This window comes from Podarcis pityusensis, assembly GCF_964106645.2.
Source record: "Podarcis pityusensis genome assembly, chromosome: 12".
Lineage (NCBI taxonomy): Eukaryota > Metazoa > Chordata > Lepidosauria > Squamata > Lacertidae > Podarcis > Podarcis pityusensis.
The window spans coordinates 48996006-49018277 of NC_138037.1; the positions used below are offsets into that span (position 1 = coordinate 48996006).

The window sequence follows — 22272 nt, forward strand, 5'->3', positions numbered from 1 at the left end:
TGATATGTGTGCAACCACACACACGTGCATCACACCGAATCTGGAAGTGACCAAGTGTCACAAAAAGGTGCAGAATTGGATTGGCCAAACAAAGTGTTTGCACGCTTTCTCAAAGGATGCTCTGATTATACACGATTTCATGCAAGCGCGTAATGACTCAGAACCCAACTCCCACACAAATGTCTGTATCTTAAAATTAGCATATTTTGCTTATCTCCTATAAACTGAAGAACAAGCTATACTTCCAAGAGTTCTATTATCTCTATTTATTTCCAGCTGCTCACTTGTTTGTTTACTTTTGCAAATGTAAGATATTTTTATACAACTGTTTAATTTACCTGGTTGGCCACAAGATAAAGCAGTTCTCCAAGGGTAGGTAAAAGGCACTGTTTCAGTTTGCTGTTCCTGAAATTTTCTCTGATCAGTTCGGTTAAGAGTGTGACTGCCTGGAACAATGAATACGTTATTAGCACAAATGGGATACAGCAGGGAAAAGCATGATAACTATGCAACTTTACAAGAAGGAAAGTAAAGGCTACAGAAGGCAAAATAAATTTTCTCTGGTAGTTTCTGAATGTCTTTCTGCAGAGGCGCAGATTGTCACAGCCAGTGCTTTTTTCTTGGGGGGACACAAGAGAACGCATACCCCTAAACATTTTGTGAATCTAACGGGAGAAGAAACTAAAAAAAATAAGTATAAATAAGTTTTAGGGTTTTAATGGTAAGATAAGGTCAAAATAAATTAAGATAATTAAATGACAGAAAACATTGAAAGACGGAAAGGATTTGCTGAAATAATTAATAACTAGAACACAAAAAGGGAGGTGTCAGGAGGTCGATGAAACAAGTTAATGAAAGATAAAGATATGGAAATATTGGATGTGTTTTTAACTGTTTTTGCTTTTGCTTTTGTTTTGATGTATTGTGTCTTTTGCTTTTTTATATGTATTGTAATGTGTTGATTTGTGTTGTTTATTTTTTCTCTTTTTTATTTCTTTCTTTAATTCGTAAACTTTTAATAAATATTATTTTTTTAAAAAAGAAACTTAAAAAAAATAAAATTTTTAGTTTCTTCTCTAGCACGGTGAATTGTCAGTTCCATTGCTACCCCTGATGGCGGCCTCATTTCCTGTCACGTTGTTTCCCGAGTCTCAGACGGAAGCGAGTGTTTAATATGTAAAGTAGGAGTTGGAATCTAGCATGGTGATTGGTCAGTTTCGTTGTTACTGTTGGTTTGCAAGCCCCCTCCATAGAGGCTGGCCCCTCTCACTGTCCTTGGGGCTTGCAAACCAACATATGGTAGCAGAGGATGGTTCCGATCCATCGACCTCTGCTACAATATGTTGGTTTGCAAGCCCCCTCCATAGAGGCTGGCCCCTCTCACTGTCCTTAGTTCCGTTGCTAAGCGACAGGTCATGAGTATTTTTTTGAGCTAAATTTATGAGCTGGTTAGCTTAAAGCAAAGAGAGAAAAGAAGCTTCAGAAACGAAAGCAAGGCTGAGTGTTTTTCAGTGAAGCTTGTTGTAAACAAACTGTTGGAAAGGGGACTTTCCAAAGCAGAGTGCAGCTTGCTGATTGCTGTTGGATTGCAGCGAAGGCTTGTTGTTTGCAGATTCTCGGGAAGGGAAAATTCCAGGCGGCTGGGCTGACTGCCAAGTGCAAGCAGCTTGTAAACAGCCCAATAGACTCTTGGATTTTCCAGTTTGTAGCTGAAGCTGCAGCTTGGATTAAAGATGGCTCTGTTCTCTCAGAAACTGAATAGCCCAAACTGGCTAGAATGGTCATTTGAAATGGAATTTTTGCTGGTGGGACAGCAATTATGGGACTTAGTCCAAACACCACAGCCTGTTGCTGTACAAGCACAGGGGGAGAAGGCTGCAGTTCAAAGTGAACTGAAGCAGCGTGTCCTAAGAATTTTGGCAGAAAATGTGGACGCTCATCTTGCGCCAGTCCTAAAGGGTGCACAAGAACCAAAGGTCGCTTGGGAGTTACTCCGCAAAGCTTGTGAAGCTGGGGTGGGAAGCAAGGACCGAGAATTGGTTGCGCCAAAGGGGGAGAGCCAAGATGAAGCTAGCCAAATTCTTGAGAGCTCATCGAAAGCTGGGAGGAGCTTTGAGCCACAACAGGGAAGTGGAGAGACTGTTGCTGCTGATGCTGTTGCTGATGGGGGGAGTGAAGCTCGGGAATCAAGCACCCCCACTACAATTGCTACAGAGGAGAAAGCTGTAGCTCAGAACGCTGTTCGTCAGGAGACACCACATCAGGAGAAAGGAGCTAGAGGGAGCTCTGTAAAGCCTGAGGCTTCAAGCAAAGGTCGTACCCAGTCCCAGGCAAAACCAGATATGGCTTTAATGTCACTAAAAGCCACATCATCCGTGGAGAACTCATTTATTGTAGACACAGGAGCGACGCAACACATGACGTCACGCCGGGAACTGTTTTCTACGTTTGAGAAGCAACGCTTCACTGTGAAACTGGCCAATGGTCAGGAAATGCAAGCAACCGGGATCGGAACTGTGTATCTAGAAAGCCTGAACTTGACTATAAACAATGTTTATTTTGTTCCAGGTTTAAAGTACAATCTGTTGAGTGTATCTCAAATCACTAAGAAGAAACTGGTGTTATCGTATGATGAGGAAAGCTGCAAAATCTACAAAGATGGAGAGCTGTATCTTTCTGCCAGAGAGAAAGACGGACTATATCTGTTGACTTTTGATGAAAGAGACTATAAAATGTGTACAGCATGTGAATCTAAAATGCTTTCTCTTGCAGGTATCTCGAAAGAAGACACGAGAGGAAAGGCAACAAAGATTAACAAAGTTTTTCAGCGAGTGTATGCTGATGTAATTGGTCCTTTAGCACCTTCTAGAGGCAATGCAAAATACTATCTTGTATTTGTTGATCATTTTTCTCAATATGTATGGATGCAGAATCCCAGAGAATATGTTGCAGAATCCCAGAGAAACCTTAGAAAGGTTTAAGGAGTTTTGTGATAAGGTTAAGAATATTCACGATGCTAATATTGATTTTCTTTTCACAGATGAGAAGCCAATTTTTCTTTCACAGGATTTTCAGGATTTCCTTGAGAAGCAAGGGATAGAGCACAAGGTTGCTGTTTCAGAGGCTGCGTGGAACAAAACTGTTTGTGTAAAAGTGAACAAGGAGTTGCAAAATGGCATGAAGGCACAATTGCTGAGTTCACACTTGCCACATGAGTTTTGGGCTGAATCTTTATCATGTTTTTGTTACACGTGGGTGAGAAAGGTTTCAAAGGGCATGGAATGTTCTCCTTTTGAGAAGCTATTCCAAAGAAAACCTTCTCTAGCACATTTTAGGGTTTTTGGATCTCAATTCAGGACGGAAACTCCAGATGGGGTGAAGAATGCCAGAGGCATTTTTGTGGGTTATGAAAAGGGTCTCTACAGAGTAATTTTGTCTGAATCTGGTCAGGTGATTCTCACAAAATTTCTAGAGAGTGCTCCTGCACAGGAGAATGTAATTTTTCACACATTTCCCACTGCTGATGATTCAGATGATGAATTTGATTATTCTGATTATAGTGGTACTGAAAGTGACACAGAAAGCTCAGAGAGTTCTGTTGACACAGTTATTGAGAAAGGTTCACACACGATGACTAGATCTTCACAGATTAAGGATGAACCACTGTTTACTATTGGAACTGGTTCTTCAAAAGGTCCTGAGACTGAACCAGTGAGCAGAGAGGATCAGCACCTCATACGCAGGTCTGAGAGAATAACAAAGGGCGTACCACCCAAGAGGTATTCTCAAGAGTTAGCTAGTTCAGCTGTTGCATGTATTACTATTGTTGACAACTCAAGCCAGGTTAAGGGTATGTCTAAGTCAGAGAAAAAGACACAACAGGGAGTTGCTAAATGTAACACTATGTTCCCTAACCAAGGTAATGCAGATGCACTCATTCCTTGGAAAACTGACAACCAGAGAGTTACATTGGTGAAACCAGTGGCAGGTAGTTCCAAGGGTGGAACTGAAACAACAGGGGATTGTTATATGTATAACAACTGTTTGTTTTCTTCCCTGGATCAAGCTTTGTCCGCAGCTAACGATAATTCATATGGGGGAGGATGTCAGTATATGGAAACATCACCGCTGCAGACACACAGATTGTTGACATCAAATGATGTGCCTATCTGTGGGAAAGAAGAATTTCCCAGGACGTTCACAGGCTGGATAAGTCTCTGTGAAGAGTGTAATCTGAAACCTTCCATTTGTGCATGTTCAGGAAGTTTGTCAGACTTGCTAGAAGAACTGAACTGAATGGACGTGTTTTTTCTCTAGTGCTGTAATGTCAGAAATAAACATCATGTAAATAGATTTCTGACTTATTTTCTTTCCCCTGCGGAAGCAGGAGGGAGGGGTTGTGCATTTTACCCACTCTTGGGAAAATGTCGCCTATCATAATCTCCCTGGTCTGTCTGGATATCAGCCAGAGGAGGTTACCGGTAAGCAAGCTCCGAGGACAGTGAGAGGGGCCAGCCTCTATGGAGGGGGCTTGCAAATCAACAGTTACCACCTCCAATGCCAGCTTCATTTTCTTTCCCGGCGATTTTCAGGAGTCAAAATGAGAGTACCCCTAACATTTTTTTTTAAAAGGAAAAAAAGCACTGGTCATATCTGTTCAAAGACATGTAAAGAACCAGCTGCTCCCCTACTATATCCAAGTCAATAAGATTTTTATAAATTTGACATAAGAGACCTTTAGAATGATTACTGGATATTAAACTCTGTGCATCCTCTTAAGGTTGCATAATTTCTTATGACTACTTTAGAATTCTCCTAAAAATATATGGTAACCCTAATTTATTATCACTGTATATACCCTCCTCTCAATATTGTATATTACCCAGTGAATCTAACTTTATTATTTAAAAATGTGAATTCTCTGCCTGGGTAGAATTTCTATTTTTGAAATGAATGCTCTCATATTATTTCTTTTATTAAAATTTCCTCTGTTTTCACACAAATTTCAAAGAATGGCAAAATGGTTCTGTGTTTCAGATGAAAAAGGAAAAGATCTGAAGTCATAGCTCATATACTTTATAAACCAACCAAGGCTGGGATGTTAGATTTTCAAAAACATTAAAACTTATGACAGTATGAAATTATTGTTTACTCATAATAAGAAACTAATTGAAGAACAGTTTGGAACATGAACTGGTTTTTTAAAAAAAGAAAAGAAAAAAGCCAACCTATTACAGATTAAATATGGAATGGTTTGAAGGAAGGCAGATTCAAGAACTCTCTTATAATCACACAGAAGGCATGGGGTGAGAGAGTGCAAATTTGACTACACCTCACTGTGGGTAAAAGGCACATGCTAAGGTTGTAGGTAATCGGGACCAGTTTATTTTTTAAATCACTTAAATACAGGCCAAATGCAATCCCAATTGTAAAATGCTACAACGTTATTTGGGAAATGGCCAATTATTTCAACCAAAATACTCTTGAGTGACTAGAACACCATCTACTATATAGTAAAAACATAGTTATACTGTTTAATAGGCATCCCTGCCTAGTGTACATTGAGTCCTCAAATTAAAAATAGGATTCCCTCTTCACCACCCTTGTATTTAATTTTAATATCCAAGTGACCTCTAGTGGAGGTTTCTATAACAATACACTGATCTGTTGAATACCTTTAAAATTACTGAATAGAGATCATGATAGAAACATTAGACCCTTGTGACATATACCCATGGCCCATCCTCTTTCCATCCCCTCTTCTGCTGTCGGCACACAGCTTTCACAAATCCCAGAAATGAATTTTATCTAAGCCATCAAGTTTATTGTTGATGTGGCTATCAACCTTTATAAGATTTTAGTTGTGAAGAACTTAGAAAAGAAATAATATTCTAAACAATTTCATTCAGTTTTCAATCCCTTCCTTAGAATATTAAAATGTTCAGTTCTGTATCTCAGTACCTTTGCCAACATTAGAAATGAGAGAAGCATAATATTCATATTCAAAAGTTAATTTCAGATGGTTTAACCAAGGCCAAAACTAAAAGATCCCCAAATACTAAGATTTTCTTAGGACATTTTGTAACTGATTATTAATCACAAAACAAATCTGATCAAACCCCACAAATTACAATTATTGCTATTGTTACTGATTTATTACCCATCCTTCACCATGAAGTCTCAGGGCTATTATTACCCCTCTTCTATCATCCATACCAGGTTCTTCATCCACTGCTACAGTGTTCTTCCTTCTTGCAGACCAAGATTACCAGGTGAAGCAAACACGGCAGAAATTTTAGCTGGGGCAATTAGAATTAGCTCTACTAGCTGACTAATCTGTTTAATGCCTAGTAAAGAAAGACCACTCGTTCATATGTTTTAGTTGTGGTCAAGGACAGTTATTAACTCTTTCATTTGTATGGTTGTAAATTTTGTATAGCCAACCATCTAGCTATATCTGTATTTTATTGCATATTTTATTGCATTTGATTCCTTTGCTATGGCTTCTGGCTGACGCAAATAAAGATTTTATCCATGCACGTCATAACAATGTAAAGTGCAACAGTAAAAACAGTTTAATACAAACTACAATCACAAATGTGCTAAGTGTAGACCAGGTTGCAGCCTTGCCACCTTCCTCCAAAGGTGTGTTTGTAGAGTGAGCAGAGGAAGTAGTATGCCTTAATGGAACAAACTATGAAACACATAGGTACCAGTAACTTTTGCAACTCATAAACCAAGGCAATAAAATGCCCAAACATTGCTTTTGAAAACTCCAATAATTGTATTAGCAAGGAATATTACCTCTATAACGGGAACAGTCTCTTTAAGCTCAGTTGTATGCAATGCCAGTAAACCAATCACTCGAGCTGCTTTGGCACGTCTGTAATTAAATGCATTTATTAACTTTATGAAAGCCACAAATCTGAAAATGCTAAACTATGAAAATGCTCAACTTACATAAAATGTAATATAAGTTAGTCATCACAATTAAATTAAATTAAATTAAATTAAGCTTAAATATAAGCCTCCTTAGCACTGAATTGCTTTAAACTGATAGAATTACCACAAAAACTTTTAAGCACAGGAAAAATTTTAAGCCTGGGAAGACTAAGCATTGCACTTAATTCTTTCAGATGAAAAATGGAATGAATGTTGGAAAAATGCTAACCAAGAAGGCTGGTTGCAGATAAGTTTTGCTATGCAAATCTGTCGCCTACACCTTAACACAAAAAAGGGAATAATTTACAGAAAGTAATATGTGCTTCATTAAGTGCATACATGTGTGAATACAGAAAAGCCATCTAACTATCTGCCTTGCTTCTATTTTCCTGTTTAAAAATGTCCAACTTATTTTTCACTCACAGTGGTGATGGGGATATACAAGGATCTTACTTGTGGAGTGGGGGTGAGAAGAGTAATGCAATACAGCTATTTGCAAAAGTAGCCAGCAGAGGGCATTATGATAGAACACTTGAGGTTCACTTACACTGTTTTATAAAATTACAGAAAAGCAGCCAGCAAAGGAGAATGAACAGTGAATAGAGAAGGCTATGCAGCAGACAGGAATTTCAATGCACATTCAAGAACATTACTATCAGATTTCAATATATTCTAATATTCTCTTTCCACATAAACATTTAACAAATTTGGGAAAATAAATCTGTTTCAACCAACAATTATTTTGTAGAAATTATTCAATAAATAACAGCCTTTGTATCTGACAGGTGGGCATAGCTGAATGATTCTTTTGGGCTAAGAGTTTCTTCCCCTCTCCAAAACCCTGCCTCTAGCCCTCCTTATGCCTGGAGAAGAGGAGGTTAAGGGGTGATATGATAGCCATGTTCAAATATATAAAAGGATGTCACATAGAGGAGGGAGAAAGGTTGTTTTCTGCTGCTCCAGAGAAGCGGACACGGAGCAATGGATCCAAACTACAAGAAAGAAGATTCCACCTAAACATTAGGAAGAACTTCCTGACAGTAAGAGCTGTTCGACAGTGGAATTTGCTGCCAAGGAGTGTGGTGGAGTCTCCTTCTTTGGAGGTCTTTAAGCAGAGGCTTGACAACCATATGTCAGGAGTGCTCTGATGGTGTTTCCTGCTTGGCAGGGGGTTGGACTCGATGGCCCTTGTGGTCTCTTCCAACTCTATGATTCTATGATTCTACGATTATTGCTTCCCACTAAGAATGAGAAGTTACATAACATTACAAAATTATGTCAGCATCAGACTTTGAGATAGAGCTTGTTCATGCTGCAGCTGCTGGCAGGTTTCTCTTAACATATCTGGAAGCACAAGCATTCCTTTGCCTGCAGTCCGAAATTGTACAGCCTAGCAAAAGTTACCCCATGTATTCTGTTGCAGTTGTGTGCCAGCACCACATTTTGTAGTGAATTCTACAAACATGTAGCACGAAGAAGTGCTTCCTTTGTTCTCTTCTGAATTACTTCCAGTTTTATTTCTCTCTGTCCCAATTCTAACAATTCTAACGGTCAGTGCAGGCAGGAAGAGTGTTACCAGGAAAGTGGCTCTATGAGCGCTGGCCTCCAGTCACACCACCATTCCTGTCACTCTCAAGCATGATAGATAGAATATAGATATATATAAATATAGAGAGAGACATATATAATGTAAACTAAGTACTTTAATGAACAAATATAGCATATCTCCTTTCCTGTTATTTAGACATTTAAAATTCAATAATGAAGATTAGCAAGTCAAACAATCCTTGACTCTTTAAAATCAGAGCTTTCCACACTGTGTTTCACAACACGTTAGTGTGTTGGCTGCAGTGTGTAGGTGTGTCGCACAAATGCTCCCTGCTCTTCTCCTGGGGCTGGAAAAGGGTTAGTTTAACCTCTAGTTTGCTAGTAAAACTGAATTACTGTACTGTGTCATGAAATGATGAATGTCTAAAAACTGTGTCACCAACATGAAAGTTTGGAAAGCTCTGCCTTAAAATATTTGTATTTTAATGGTAGATATGGCAAATATTCAAGTACCCTGGATAAGTGAAGGAGCATCTCCACCCCCATCGTTCAGCCCGGACACTGAGGTCCAGCTCCGAGGGCCTTCTGGCAGTTGCCTCATTGCAAGATGTGAGGTGACAGGGAACCAGGCAGAGGGTCTCCTTGGTAGTTGCACCTGCCCTGTGGAATGCCCTCCTGTCAGATGTCAAGGAAATGAAAAACTATCTGACTTTTAGAAGACATCTGAAGGCAGCCCTGTATAGGGAAGTTTTTAATGTTTGATGTTTTAATTTGTTGGAAGCCATCCAGAGTGGCTGGGGCAACCCAGTCAAATGTTTGGCATATAAATAACAAAATAATAGTAATAATATACTACAGAGAGTGCATTTCAGAAAGCACTGCTGCCGTAATCTTCACTAATTTCAATTAGACATGCGTTAGTTGAACTGTTTTGCTTTAAATAAGCTTTACAAGTTTCTCTTTCATAGTAAACACTTGCAAAGTACTAACTGTCAAGGTATACACACAGCCTTCTAAAATTCTGAAGAACCACAAAAAGCAGACACAACCCTGCCTTTTGTATTCAAAGACAGTGCTGAGAGAGAAAAACTATCAGGCAACTGTCTCCAGCTGGGGACTGGGAAACTTACCACAAAGTTAAATAGAGATACGAAGAGCGATTCAGAGAGCCTGTCAAGTAAGGCCACTGTAAACCAGCCTACACATATTCATTTGTTAACCCACTGTTTCTCAGTAAGTAAATGTGCCCTTCCTGGACTCTTCTCAATCAACAATCAGCCTACCACTGCTAGATTGTATCATGGAAGATACTATTTCTGCTCCAGACAATAACAGACCACATGCAGGAGCCAAGGCCCAGGTTCTTGTATGACAGGGTTGGTGGCAGTCCTTGCTTGGGTAGCAAGCCTACTCTATTCAGAGACCAGAATGAAGGAAATGTATATGCCTTTCCTTGATCCTTTGCACGGTGTGTGGTTTGTTCTCCTGCATGAACTCAGCAGAGGCAGGTTTGTGGCCAATTTTTGAAGATACCCAGACAGATGCTGGTTGTCACTTACATGTCCCAGTTTGGAGCTATCCGCAACTGTTGTAGTAGCACAGGGAACTAGATTTTAAAATAAACACACACAAAAATTCAAAATTAATCACTGTGATTTAGTTCACCACCAAAAAGTATAGCATATTTAGGGTTAATAGTTTTACCTACAGAGCGCAAAGACCTTGCAAAAAATGACTGGTTTTTTATTTGTTATGGGACTCAATTTTCTATTGCACCTTTGTTGTTGTATATATTGCAGAAGGTTAGTGTGGCAATCACACAGGGTCCCCGGACGTTTGATCCCTGTGCCACCACTGTGGTTGCTTCCCCGCTGCCACCAACCAGTTACTCTCTGGTAAAACACTGAGTCCAGTCAGTTGTTAAAAGTGAACCAAAAGAAACAAGTTTATTTTACAAACGTTAACAAGTTTATGGTTTCTCAGATAATATTCCTGTCAGTATCTTAACTTTACTTTCTTTACCGGTCTATACCTTCCTAATACCTTCTTACTGATTATCTCAACTGACTGGGGGTTTGACTGACCCCTCTTAACAAATTCTCTCACTCTCTCCCACCAGACTAGCCCAACTCACAGACTTTTCTTATCTGTCTCTTCTAACTCCAGACTGTCTTCTCAACAACTCTAACTCCTCCCCAAAAAACCTCTGTGCTTCAACCTTATACACAGTTAATTCTGCCCCCTGGGTTTCCATTTTACATTTAGTTAACCCTTTCCCTATGAACCCAGTATGATGTCACACACATGAGGGCAAACGCCACATACCTCCCCCCTTAAGAAAATTGACTCAGGAGGGATACCTTAACCTAGTTATTCTCCTGATCAATCAGCATTACATATCTAATGCAAATAAACATTTACTAACCTGTTATTATACCCTTCACACCCCATATAACATTGGCACATCAATTACTTTGTTCATACATTTATACATAAATCCTGATACATCTTAGGTATTCAGTTAACTACAGAAAAATTATTACTGTGCACTGGTTAACCTTCAACAGCAGGTCTTCTTGATAAGGCATCTGCAACGGTGTTCAGGGACCCTTTCAGGTTTTTAACTGTAAAATTAAAGTTTTGCAGCAATAGGGCCCACCTCATCAACTTACTGTTATTCTTCATTGTTCTCAGCCACAGCAAGGGTGAATGGTCAGTACATAAGATAAAAGTTCGGGCCCAGGTGTACGGCTTCAGTTTCTGTAATGCCCACACGATGGCAAGGCATTCCTTCTTGATGGTCAAAAAATGTCTTTCCCTCGGAAGTAATTTCTTGATCAGATGCAGGTCGTCCTTCTCTCCCTGTTGACACAGCATGGCCCCGATCCCGGCATTGGATGCATAGGTGAAGATGGTGAACTCCCGATCATAATTAGGAGCAACAAGGACTGGTCCTGATGTCAAGGCACTCTTTAAGGAATCAAAGGCCTGCTGACACGCTGCTGTCCATTTGACCTTATCTGGCTCCTTCTTCCGAGTTAGGTCAGATAAAGGCGCTGCTAACTTACTAAATTTTGGAATAGATTTTCAGTAATAACCGGCTAGTCCTAGGAAAGCTCTGACTTTCTTCTTGGAGGTAGGGGTAGGCCAGTTTGAAATGGCTTCTACCTTCATCTCTAAAGGTTTCATCACTCCTCCTCCCACCATGTGTCCCAGGTATTGTCGAGCCCCCTATCTGGCATTTGCTAGCTTTGATGGTTAAGCCCGCCTCTTTAATTCGCTGCAGTACTAACCCTAAGTGCTCTTTGTGTTTATCCCAGTCGAACTGTACACAGCAATATCATCTAAATAAGCGAATTTGAACCCTCTTAATTCGTTCAGGATTTTGTCCACCAGTCGGTGAAAAGTGGCTGGTTCATTCTTTAAGCCAAAGGGCATTACTTTAAACTCAAACAGCCCTAAGGGACTTCTGAACCCAGTTTTCTCCTGGTCCCTAGAGTTCATTTTTACTTGATAGTATCCCTTTGTCAAGTCTAGGCAGGTGATGTAATGACAATGACCTATAGCTTCGATCAGGTCATCTAAATGTGGCATTGGATATGCATCTGCTCTAGTGACATGGTTCAGCTTTCTATAATCCAGGCAAAATCTGATAGATCCATCAGGTTTGTCTAACAACACTATGGGTGCTACCCAGGGACTTTCTGAAGGGGTTATGATCCCTGCCTTCAACATCTCCCTTACCTCATTGCTAACATTCCCCACATACTCTCCAGTTATCCTATAGGGGTTTACAGCAATGGGCTTGGCATCCCCAGTGTTGATATGATGTACAACTCCCTTAGCTCTACCTGGAGTATTACTGAAAATTTCCCTATATTCTTGTAGGATCTATTTAACCTCCACCTGCTGATTAAGGGTTAACGTAGGAGCTACCTTTATTTCTTGTAGATTGCCGTTGCTCCCCTCTCCCTTCCCAGCATGTTATATCGGCTTCATCTGGATCCTCACATATTGCATAGTGTCCAGCCTTCTGTTCCAAGATAAGGCTTTAACATGTTCACATGAACCACCTTACGCCCTTCTTCCCCTTGTTGGATTACGTAATTTACATCACTCATTTTGGACACGATTTTGTACAGTCCCTACCATGCTAGTTGCATTTTATTTCCTTGGTTGGTCTCAACAGCAACACTTCACTACTGGGTTCAAAAGTTCTTACTCTGGCCTTTTTGTCATACCAGGTTTTCTGCTTTGTTTGGGCTGCTTTTAAATTTTTCAGACCACAGCGCCACCCACATCCAACCTACACCCCTTACCTCATACTTAAGCCACGATCTAGGAACGCACAGTGATGATGCTCATACACAGTTTCGCAAAATGACCTTGAATGATTATCCAAATACAGCCAAATTGGTGAAATCAGTCATATCACAACATACCAAGAGCTCCATGTGTGCACTAGAAAGGCACACAGTCCTCTTGATTGTGCTCATGCTTTTTAAAAAATTAATGCAGAACAGTGTAAAGTATTTTAGTAATTCTAATCCTTGTTCAACCTATCCATCCCAAATAATCAAAGTCATTTGGCAGCCTGCACACAATCAATGTATACAATGCTTTATCCAGAAGTATGATTAGACGCTTTTGAATTATGGTGCTGGAAAAGACTCTTCAGAGTCCCATGGACTGCAAGAAGATCAAACCTATCCATTCTTAAGGAAATCAGCCCTGAGTGCTCACTGGAAGAACAAATCCTGAAGCTGAGGCTCCAATACTTTGGCCACCTCATGAGAAGAGAAGACTCCCTGGAAAAGACCCTGATGCTGGGAAAGATGGAGGGCACAAGGAGAAGGGGACGACAGAGGACAAGATGGTTGGACAGTGTTCTCGAAGCTACCAACATGAGTTTGACCAAACTGCGGGAGACAGTGGAAGACAGGAGTGCCTAGCGTGCTCTGGTCCATGGAGCCACAAAGAGTCAGACACAACTAAACAACAATGATTAGAACGTTAACGTTCTTCATTCTTGTTATGCACTAATTCTTCTTACAGTACAGTCTTAGGCATTTTTAATCAAAAGCAAGTTTCACTGTGTTCAGTGGGGCTCATTCATGGGTATGTGTACATACGATTGCAGCCTTAGTTTCTTAAAATACCAGTGAAATGCACCCTAGCAAAAGGTAGCTGACTTTTGCCATATTTGCTGGCATGTCAGCTTGCGGGCTCTAGCAGTGTTACTTACCAGCTGTGTGCTGATTAACTTAGTGGCTACTTCCTTATTGCCAACAACAGTGCAGAGGTAGCAAAGTAAATTCAGTTTAACTCTGGCTGCCCCTGTGCTCTTCTCTGGGGAGTCAGTCAGCTGACATACTTGGTGTAAGAAGTCGTTCCAGTCATCTTCTTTTAGTATCAACAATTTATCAGCTGGAAAGAAAAATAATGTTTTAAGAGCACTTGTTGGGAATATAATTTCCAAGACCCAATACTGAAACATAGTATAGTTCTTTCTCCCTACTTGAACCCCTGAAAAAGCTTGTTGTGAACATACAATGTATGTCCTGGCCCGACTGCACTGGCAGCCAGTTAGTTTCTGGGCCCAGTTTAGAGTGCTGGTTTTGACCTATAAAGCCTTAAACAGCTCAGGACCACAATACCTCAAGGACCGCTTTTCCTCAAATGAACCAACCTGCACCCTGTGATCATCTGAGGTCTTTCTTCGTGTGACTTCTTCATGAGAGTTCTGAAAGGTGGCAACACAAGAATAGGCCTTTTCTGCAATGGCTCCCCATCTGTGGAATGCTCTCCCCAGGGAAGTCTGCCAGGCTCCTTCATATATCTCTTTGGGAGCCAGATGGCAATGTTTCTCAAGAACCAGGGCTTTGGTTGATTAAACCATTTACGGCCTTTTAAATGTGTTTGTGGTAGAGGGGGTTATTGGATTGTTTCTGTTTTCTGTAACGTATTTTGTGTTCTTATTTTGTATTTTTACGTTGTGAAGCACCACCCCCCCGGGTGATCTTCAGATGAAGGGTGGTATGCAAAATAAAGAAACAACAAAAAGAAGATATATTATTATTCCAGACTTGCCTTTAGGCAGGAAGCAAAACAAAGAAAGGATCTGACTTGTCACAAGATCCCCAAAACTTTGGCTCAAATCCACATAACAGAAAATCTTGACAATGCTTCTAAATAGTACGTAAGGAAGTGCTCCTAAGGAAGAAAGTTAGTATGCTGATAGTGATCTTTTGTTTCTATAAACAGCAGCTTAATATAGTACTAAAAGCATGCTGCAATAGCTGCTGGAGCAGCATCATTGTTTTATAAAACTTAGTGATGCTCAGTAAGAATCTACCCTATAAATGTGTTTTAGACTATGTGCTTTAGGTATAAATATATCACGCAGGACACACCACAGTGTGACTAGGTCACCTGACCCATAATCATTTGAGTAAAGCATAAAATAGAGGTATAAGTGACTTAGGTTGCAATTGTATTAGAAACAGAAATAAGTCCAACAAAACTCAATAGAACTTCCTTCTACCTAGGCATATATAAAATTACCTTATTTTTCTGTGTATAAGACTAGGGTTTTTCCTAAAAAATAATGTCCAAAATTGGGGGGGGGGGGGTCTTATACACGGATAGATCTCCCTCCCCATTTTCTTAAACCGGAGTCCCCCAAAATAGGGGACGTCTTATACATGGGGTGTCTTATAGATGTAAAAATACGGTACATTGTGAAAAAACTACTTTTTTTGCTAGCTTATATTGAATTGGATTATTACTCTGGTCCTGTTACACTGTTCCTTGTGAGCCAAAAATACAGCATGCCAAACATGGTCTGCAATGACACATACAGCTGTGATCTCAAAACTATGTTCAATATAATTTAAAATGACAATTATAGCAGCTGTCCCTTCTTGCTTGGGCATGCATCCTATATATCAACATTTGTGAGAGTTGGGAGTAGATGCAAAACACAGAGACATGAGAACAACAGTGTTAAATGAATGCTAAGACATTTTTGAGTATTAAAGAATAATATTTTCTTGTAAATGGCAAGTTGCCTATAATTACTTTAGCAAACTGTACCTGAATGTGCTGGTACGTGTAAAGTTTTCACATCAAATCTCACTGGTGGTTGCTTCACTATCTGAGAAAAAAAATATTTGACTTGAGGCAATTCTGAATATCTCATAGACCAAGGGTACACTATGCACCTCTCCTCAAATAAAACACTTTCTACCATAATAAACAATGAGCTGTCAATATTTCAGCTATAAATACACAAACTTTATGACCAGTAGGAAGTCACTGAACAAGCTACAAAAGGAAGCAGACTGATTTCCAAAACACTTCCTCAAAATGGAGAAACTCCTCAGTGAAGCCAATTCCAGTGGAGTTCCCTGTTGGTGTTAATAGCTCAATGGCACTGACAGGGAAGCCAACAGGCAAAGAACAACTGGGAGAAAACATGAAGTTCTCAATTATTCCTTTGTAGCCAAATCCATACCTGCCCCACACCTGACATCATATATGGCAACGGGTGGGATTGATTTCCGGGGAATGGTCTCATAGGCCAAACTGGAACCTGTGCCAGATTTAATTAGGTTCTCCACAGTGGATATAACCGAAATAATACAGTTATTGTGAACAAAGTATAGTTAACTTTTTCCAAAGCAAGTTAATTTTCAGGGAGGCCCATATCTTGAGTTTACCTCCAGCACTGATCTGTGGCTTTTTTTTTGGTATACAGTATTCTTAACAAGCTATCTAGAGTCAATACCACTTATATATTGTAATGATTCTCACCTATGTTTTGACAGATTGTTTTAGCTAGACCTTTTGTGAATATGCAATGCCATATCTGATCCAATATATCTGAACTTGTCATTTTGCCCAAGGCTATTTTAAAACCTAATTACCACAAACGAAAACATCATTCTTGATTCTAGGTGCTTTGACTTATTCAGTTATCTTTTATTTTCTAGCTCTAATCCACAGCAGCACGGCAGCAACAGACAACCACCAAAACTTAACAGTAAATGGAAAAGAAGGTTTTTCAAATGTATCTTGTTAACAAAAATAAAATGAGTATGTTTTTCCATATTTGAACCATCTTATGTTCCTGTCTATCTTCTTTTTCTGTTCTTTTGGTGGTGGCAGCCATTTTGTGTTATACCAAAAGTAGCTGTGTTGTGACTGGTTGCCCTCAACACCTTCTCAAAATTCCAATTGTGCCCCCAGAGAAAAAAAGGTTTGTGACTGCTGGTGTGGAGGCTTGCATTAATGTGAGTGCTATCAACTGATACCAAAACTGTCCATTTGCTTAGTGTAACAATTTAGTGTAAACCTGCAGGAACCAGGTATGGCCACTAGGTGGGAGTAAAATAGTTGAAGATTAATCCCTGTAAAACCATAAAATTGTAGATTTGGAAGGGACCAAGAGGGTCATCTAGTCCAACCCCCGGCAACGAAGAAACATTTTGCCCAACATGGGGTTCAATACACAACCCTGATATTAAGAGTCTCACTCTCTACTGACTGAGCTAGTGCAACGGATAACAAAAAACACTATAAATTCCTGAACATATTATTTGAAAAGTAATGTATGGTAAATTCAAATAGTACCTTTGGATTATCAATTACAGGGGTGACAATAAGGTCAGACTCCAAGAAGATAAGCTCTTTCACTTTGGACTCTATATCCTGCTGGCTGCAGCATATGTTTTTATCCTAGAATATAAGGAAATAGTAGTAGTATTTACAATGACATATATTTTAAATGCAGCAAACATTGTGCAACTCCTGCATTTATTATGAAAAGGCACCAGAAGGCTTCCTTGTCAACTCCAAAGGATATTAACGCAGGCAGTAGAATTAATTCATTGGTTTCCTAGAGTGACAATATTGATTCTTGAGATATGTGTGAAAGTAATGAATCCCATTATCTAGAAAAGTACATTAGGATCTATCAATTAAACAGCTGAATTTTTTCTCACCATTTCCTGATGTACAAGAATGCTATCATAATCTTATGCAATAATTTGCTTGTTATGTAAAAAAAATCACTCAGATATATTCCACTGTAAATATATTCTGATCCTTCAGTATTCTTGCTTGTTTCATTCAACGGCTTCATTTTTTCCACACTTTACTCCACCACCTTCTGTTTTGTAACCCCTCATTCTTTTCTTTTTTACATTCTCTCTTCTTCATCATATAACATAGTTTTCAGGCTGGAATGAATATACTTCCTGTTTTCTTCGTGCTACCATCCCATCTAACTTCTACTTCAAAGCTTACTGAGGGTGCAACTTTTATACTAAAAGTAAAAAATGTAAAGGACCCTTGGATGGTTAAGTCCAGTCGAATTAGACTATGGGGTGCAGCACTCATCTCTGCTTTCAGGCTGAGCCAGTGTTTGTCCACAGACAGCTTTTCAGGTCATGCGGCCAGCATGACTAAACCGCTTCTGGTGCAATGGGACACCTCGATGGAGGCCAGAGTGCACGGAAACGCCATTTACCTTCCTGCCACAGCAGTACCTATGTATCTACTCGCACTGGTATGCTTTCAAACTGCTAGGTTGGCAGGAGCTGGGACAAGGCGACAGGAGCTCAACTACAGCATCCATTACAGAATCCTAAACATTTATAGTTAGAAATAAGCCCCTCTGAAATAAATGAGATTTCCTTCTATACAAAGGACTAAGATTGGGCTGTACTACTGCTTCTTTGCCTTCAGCTCTCTGATAATCTCCATCACTAGTTTCTGTTTACCGTATTTTTTGCTCTATAGGGCACACCGGACCATAGGGCGCACCTAGATTTTAGGGGGGGAAATAAAGAAAAAAAAATTCAAAGAGCAAAGAAGCCAAGACAGCATTTTTAGCCGCAGGGCTGGGGCGGGGGAAGCCTGAGCTTCCCCCAACCCCAGAACGGGTCTGGGAGCGGGGGCGAGGTTGCGTGCAACCTCGCCTTCGCTCTCGGAGCTTGCCGGGCTGAGGGCGGGGGAAGCCCGAGCTTCCCCCGACCCCAGAACGGGTCCGGGGGCAAGGTTGCGCACAACCTTGCCTTTGCTCCCGGAGCTTGCTGCTGTCCGCAAGCCTTCTGAGCCCGGCGGGAACTCCTGCCACGCTCTGAAGGCTTGTGGATAGCTGCCTGAAGCCTGCATTAGCTCCATAGGACGCACACACATTTCCTCTTCATTTTTGGAGGGGAATAAATGCATCCTACAGAGCGAAAAATACGGTAATTTATTCCACCAAATCTAGTTTTAACAGGAATTATCAATTGCTGTTTTCTAGTTAAATATAAGGGCCTCATCATCATCCTCACTCTTCTCAATCTGTGTGCCTCTTCTGACACTGTCAATTATTTTCTCACCATCCTTGGCTTCAGTAATGCAATTTTTTCCTAGTTGTGATTTGACAGCTCTTCCTCTTCTGTTTTTCTATAGCAGTCATATGGAATTCAGTCTCTTGCTTCCGTTTCCTTCAAACTACACTCACCTTTGCTGAAGAACTTGGAGATGATGTGTGTGCGGAATTTGTAGCTAGAACAGCAGCAGCATTGTTTATTTCCACTGTGGTGGTAGTTCTAGGGGTGGGTCGAGAACTGAAAGACAATATACACATGTTTATATAAAACTGAATACTTAAATGCAAATTATCTGAATTATTTTCTACAACTTCATTTAAAAGTGTTGTGCTGTCTTCATACCTGAGTAGAAATATAGATTCATTTGATTCACCATCAACAGCACTTTTAGGGCGTAGTTCTTCTGGATTTTCTTGACAAAGAAAATATTGTAACTATTTACCGGCATGAACTATGTATACAATTGTAATGTTTCAAGCATGCATTTTAGTTCTCAGTTTTACATTACAGTGGTACCTCGGAAGTCGAACAGAATCCATTCCAGAAGTCCGTTCAATTTCCAAAATGTTCGCAAACCAAGACGCGGCTTCTAATTGGCTGCAGGAAGATCCTGCAGCCAATCAGAAGCCACGGAAGCCACATTGGACATTTGGGTTCCAAAGAACATTCGCAAACTGAAACATTCACTTCTGGGTTTGCGGCGTTCAAGAGCCAAAACGTTTGACTTGCAAGGCGTTTGGGATCCAAGGTACGACTGTACATGGTCGCCCCCAAAGCTGTTTTCATTAACCAACACCCACCTGTCAATTGCTCAATCAGGACTAACAAATGTAATTTCCTGGCAGGTGCTTTTGAATCTCTCACTCTGCACCCCCTCTTCTTAGCCCTTTGTTCATTCTCTTCTTGCCCCCACGCTTTCCACTAGCCCTCCATGAACCTGCACTGACATAAATAACTGCTATTCAAGTTACTCTGTGTGAGAGAAAAAGCCTTTTTCTCAGCTGATGTGTGAAACGCAGGGGGAAGAAACCTACTTTTTAGATCAGCAGTGAGATGGACCTCTCTTGCACACAGTGGATGCCTATAGAATACCAGCTTCCTTGTCCCCATACCCCATAAAGATGGAAAAAGAATCTCTTTGCTAGCCCCATGTTTGCTGCTTTGGGAAGTGCCAAGCAATAGGGCTAACGAGCCACTTTTGCAGTGGTTCCCCAGGTCCCGACAGGACCCTGCACAAGTCATTGTAACAGGTGGGCAGGACAACACACCTGTCAATCATGTGTTATCATAATAGTGACTAGCAGGTAAGTGGCCCCCATCCACCCGTCAAATTTGGCCCATGAGGCCTATTTTGGTAAGAATCTGGCTCAAGAAACCAAAACAGTTCCCAATTCCTGAACCAATACATAAAACAAAGGTGCAATCTTACCCAGCTTGAAAGATCTGTTAAGTTGATTGTTTTCTGTTCTTGGCAACACTATGTCTGGGAGGCTTTTACACTCTAACTGAATCTCAGACTCTCCAGGTTCAAGCAGTTCAGCTTTTTTCCTGCTGTTCAAACAATTGACAATGAAATGTACTTTGGAGGCAATGCAAATTTCTCTGCATTTTATTCTGGACAGATCCTTAAACAACGGCAAAATTATTTTTTTACTTATTTATATATAGACAAGCAATTTTTTATTTAATTCATTTATGTTGTCCAAGGATATCAGCTACACTGCTAATGGGTTGCAGGACAGCAGCTCTCTAAAAACAGGGCCATAGCCAAGGGTGAAGCCATATTGCTTTGTTGCAGCAAAGAGAGGGAATCTTGTGACATCTTAAAAACTAGCCATGTTGTGGCAAAAGTATTCAAAAGACAGAACCCACTTTGTCAGAAATCTTTAGCCTCATGCATACATCCTTCTCACAATAAGTTTGTTAAGCAACAGAATTCCAAATTAATTTTAAACTGAGTCTACTGTACCTGGAGCTTGTTTCTTGGCTGGAGATCGTGTCACTGGGAACTTGGATAAAAGCATCTTTCCAGAAAGGATGCTGCAGCAGCTTGGGCCAAGTCAATCTTTAAATAAAATAGGAAAATACATATACAATCCTCTCATACAGTACCAATTCAAATTCCACAAACTTCTAGATTTGATTTTTTTTTAATCAGTGTGTATCATTAATAAATAGCCAGATCTTCAAATCATAATGTTACCTCTTCTGAGGATCCTTCTGAAGTAAAGAATCAACCAAGTTAAGGAAGTCTGAAGATGGTTCTAGAGATGCTGATCCTGTAAGATAACGAAACTATTCTATTTTGAAACAAATATGATTCTACTAACTACCAAAATCTAAAAACAGCAACATAAAAGAATTCATATATTAACTTCTTAAGGAGGGAATGTATGGAATCATTCACTCATTTGTCCCATTTTATAAACTTTTAAAATTATTTTCACCATCATTTATCTAAGGAACAATACCTTGCTGTGTAGGTGGGAAAGGATCTTCATGTAAAATCTGTTCTGCTAATTCAGTAACACTTTTGGAGAAGAACGGAGGTCTTCCTAGAAACAGAAGTAGATAAGATTTCAGTAAAACTTGAATAAGCATCAGAACAATTAAGTAATAATTTTATTTGCATGAGCCAAGAGTTATTACAAGTCCATTTAAGAGAACATAACAAAAATGGAAAATTGGCAGCATTATACCAATTGATTTCTAAAAACCAGAATTTTTCATCTGTTTTGCTTAAGGCTCTTGACAGCAAGAAACACTGAGTTACACCTATAATTCATAAAAAGATATACAATTGGGGGGGGGGGATCAAACTAAACAAGATGCAGAAGATCTGAGATCACATCCCGAGATATTTCTTTGGGAAGAAAAAGCAGCCACAGGAAGGCCTGAAAGGGATCTGGGCAGAAAAAATAACGGGTGGAGGAATCTTTCCTCTGTGCCATTCTCATAGTTTAAACACCCACCCACCCAAAAAACCTATACTATTTGACCTACTAGTAGAAGAAAACTTTTTTGGGGGGAGGAAAGAGCTAAATAGTTAATGTCATAAGATGAAATCACAAATTACTAACATCTTATTCAGTTAGGCCCTAACAGATTGTCAGTTAATCTTCTTCTTCCATCCCCACTCTGAAATGCTGTGGCGGCGGCCACTCCTCACTATTATACAACAAAGGTCCACAGAAGACAACCACAGATCAGCAAAGTGGGTTATGATGACTGCCCACTGTAGCCGAACAGTCACTTGGGATATGATTTGAAATTTAATCTGAGTGTTCATTTTATTTATTTTACTTTTATGTACTTAACAAAATTTGTAAGTCACATGATCGTAAAATAACTGTCTAATCTAAGTGATTTACATGAATATGAAATAAAGCATTAAAAC

General features: G+C 39.9%; 1 protein-coding gene across 5 annotated transcripts in view; it reads right to left on the reverse strand.

The window, feature by feature from the left end:
• The window catches only part of ULK4 (unc-51 like kinase 4), a 164345-nt gene that overhangs the window by 135552 nt on the left and 6521 nt on the right, over positions 1 to 22272 (reverse strand). For 4 of the 5 annotated variants that reach the window (XM_080975742.1, XM_080975741.1, XM_080975743.1 and 1 more), the window contains exons 7-18: positions 21347 to 21430; positions 21079 to 21154; positions 20845 to 20940; positions 20305 to 20426; positions 19218 to 19287; positions 19007 to 19112; positions 17125 to 17229; positions 15586 to 15646; positions 13736 to 13917; positions 10050 to 10096; positions 6805 to 6883; positions 339 to 446 (exon numbers count right to left, since the gene is read on the reverse strand). In XM_080975742.1, the coding sequence (XP_080831868.1) occupies positions 339 to 446; positions 6805 to 6883; positions 10050 to 10096; positions 13736 to 13917; positions 15586 to 15646; positions 17125 to 17229; positions 19007 to 19112; positions 19218 to 19287; positions 20305 to 20426; positions 20845 to 20940; positions 21079 to 21154; positions 21347 to 21430 (1136 nt within the window). The remainder of the gene's footprint in view (positions 1 to 338; positions 447 to 6804; positions 6884 to 10049; positions 10097 to 13735; positions 13918 to 15585; positions 15647 to 17124; positions 17230 to 19006; positions 19113 to 19217; positions 19288 to 20304; positions 20427 to 20844; positions 20941 to 21078; positions 21155 to 21346; positions 21431 to 22272) is intronic. The other variant, XM_080975744.1, reaches the window with a different exon arrangement.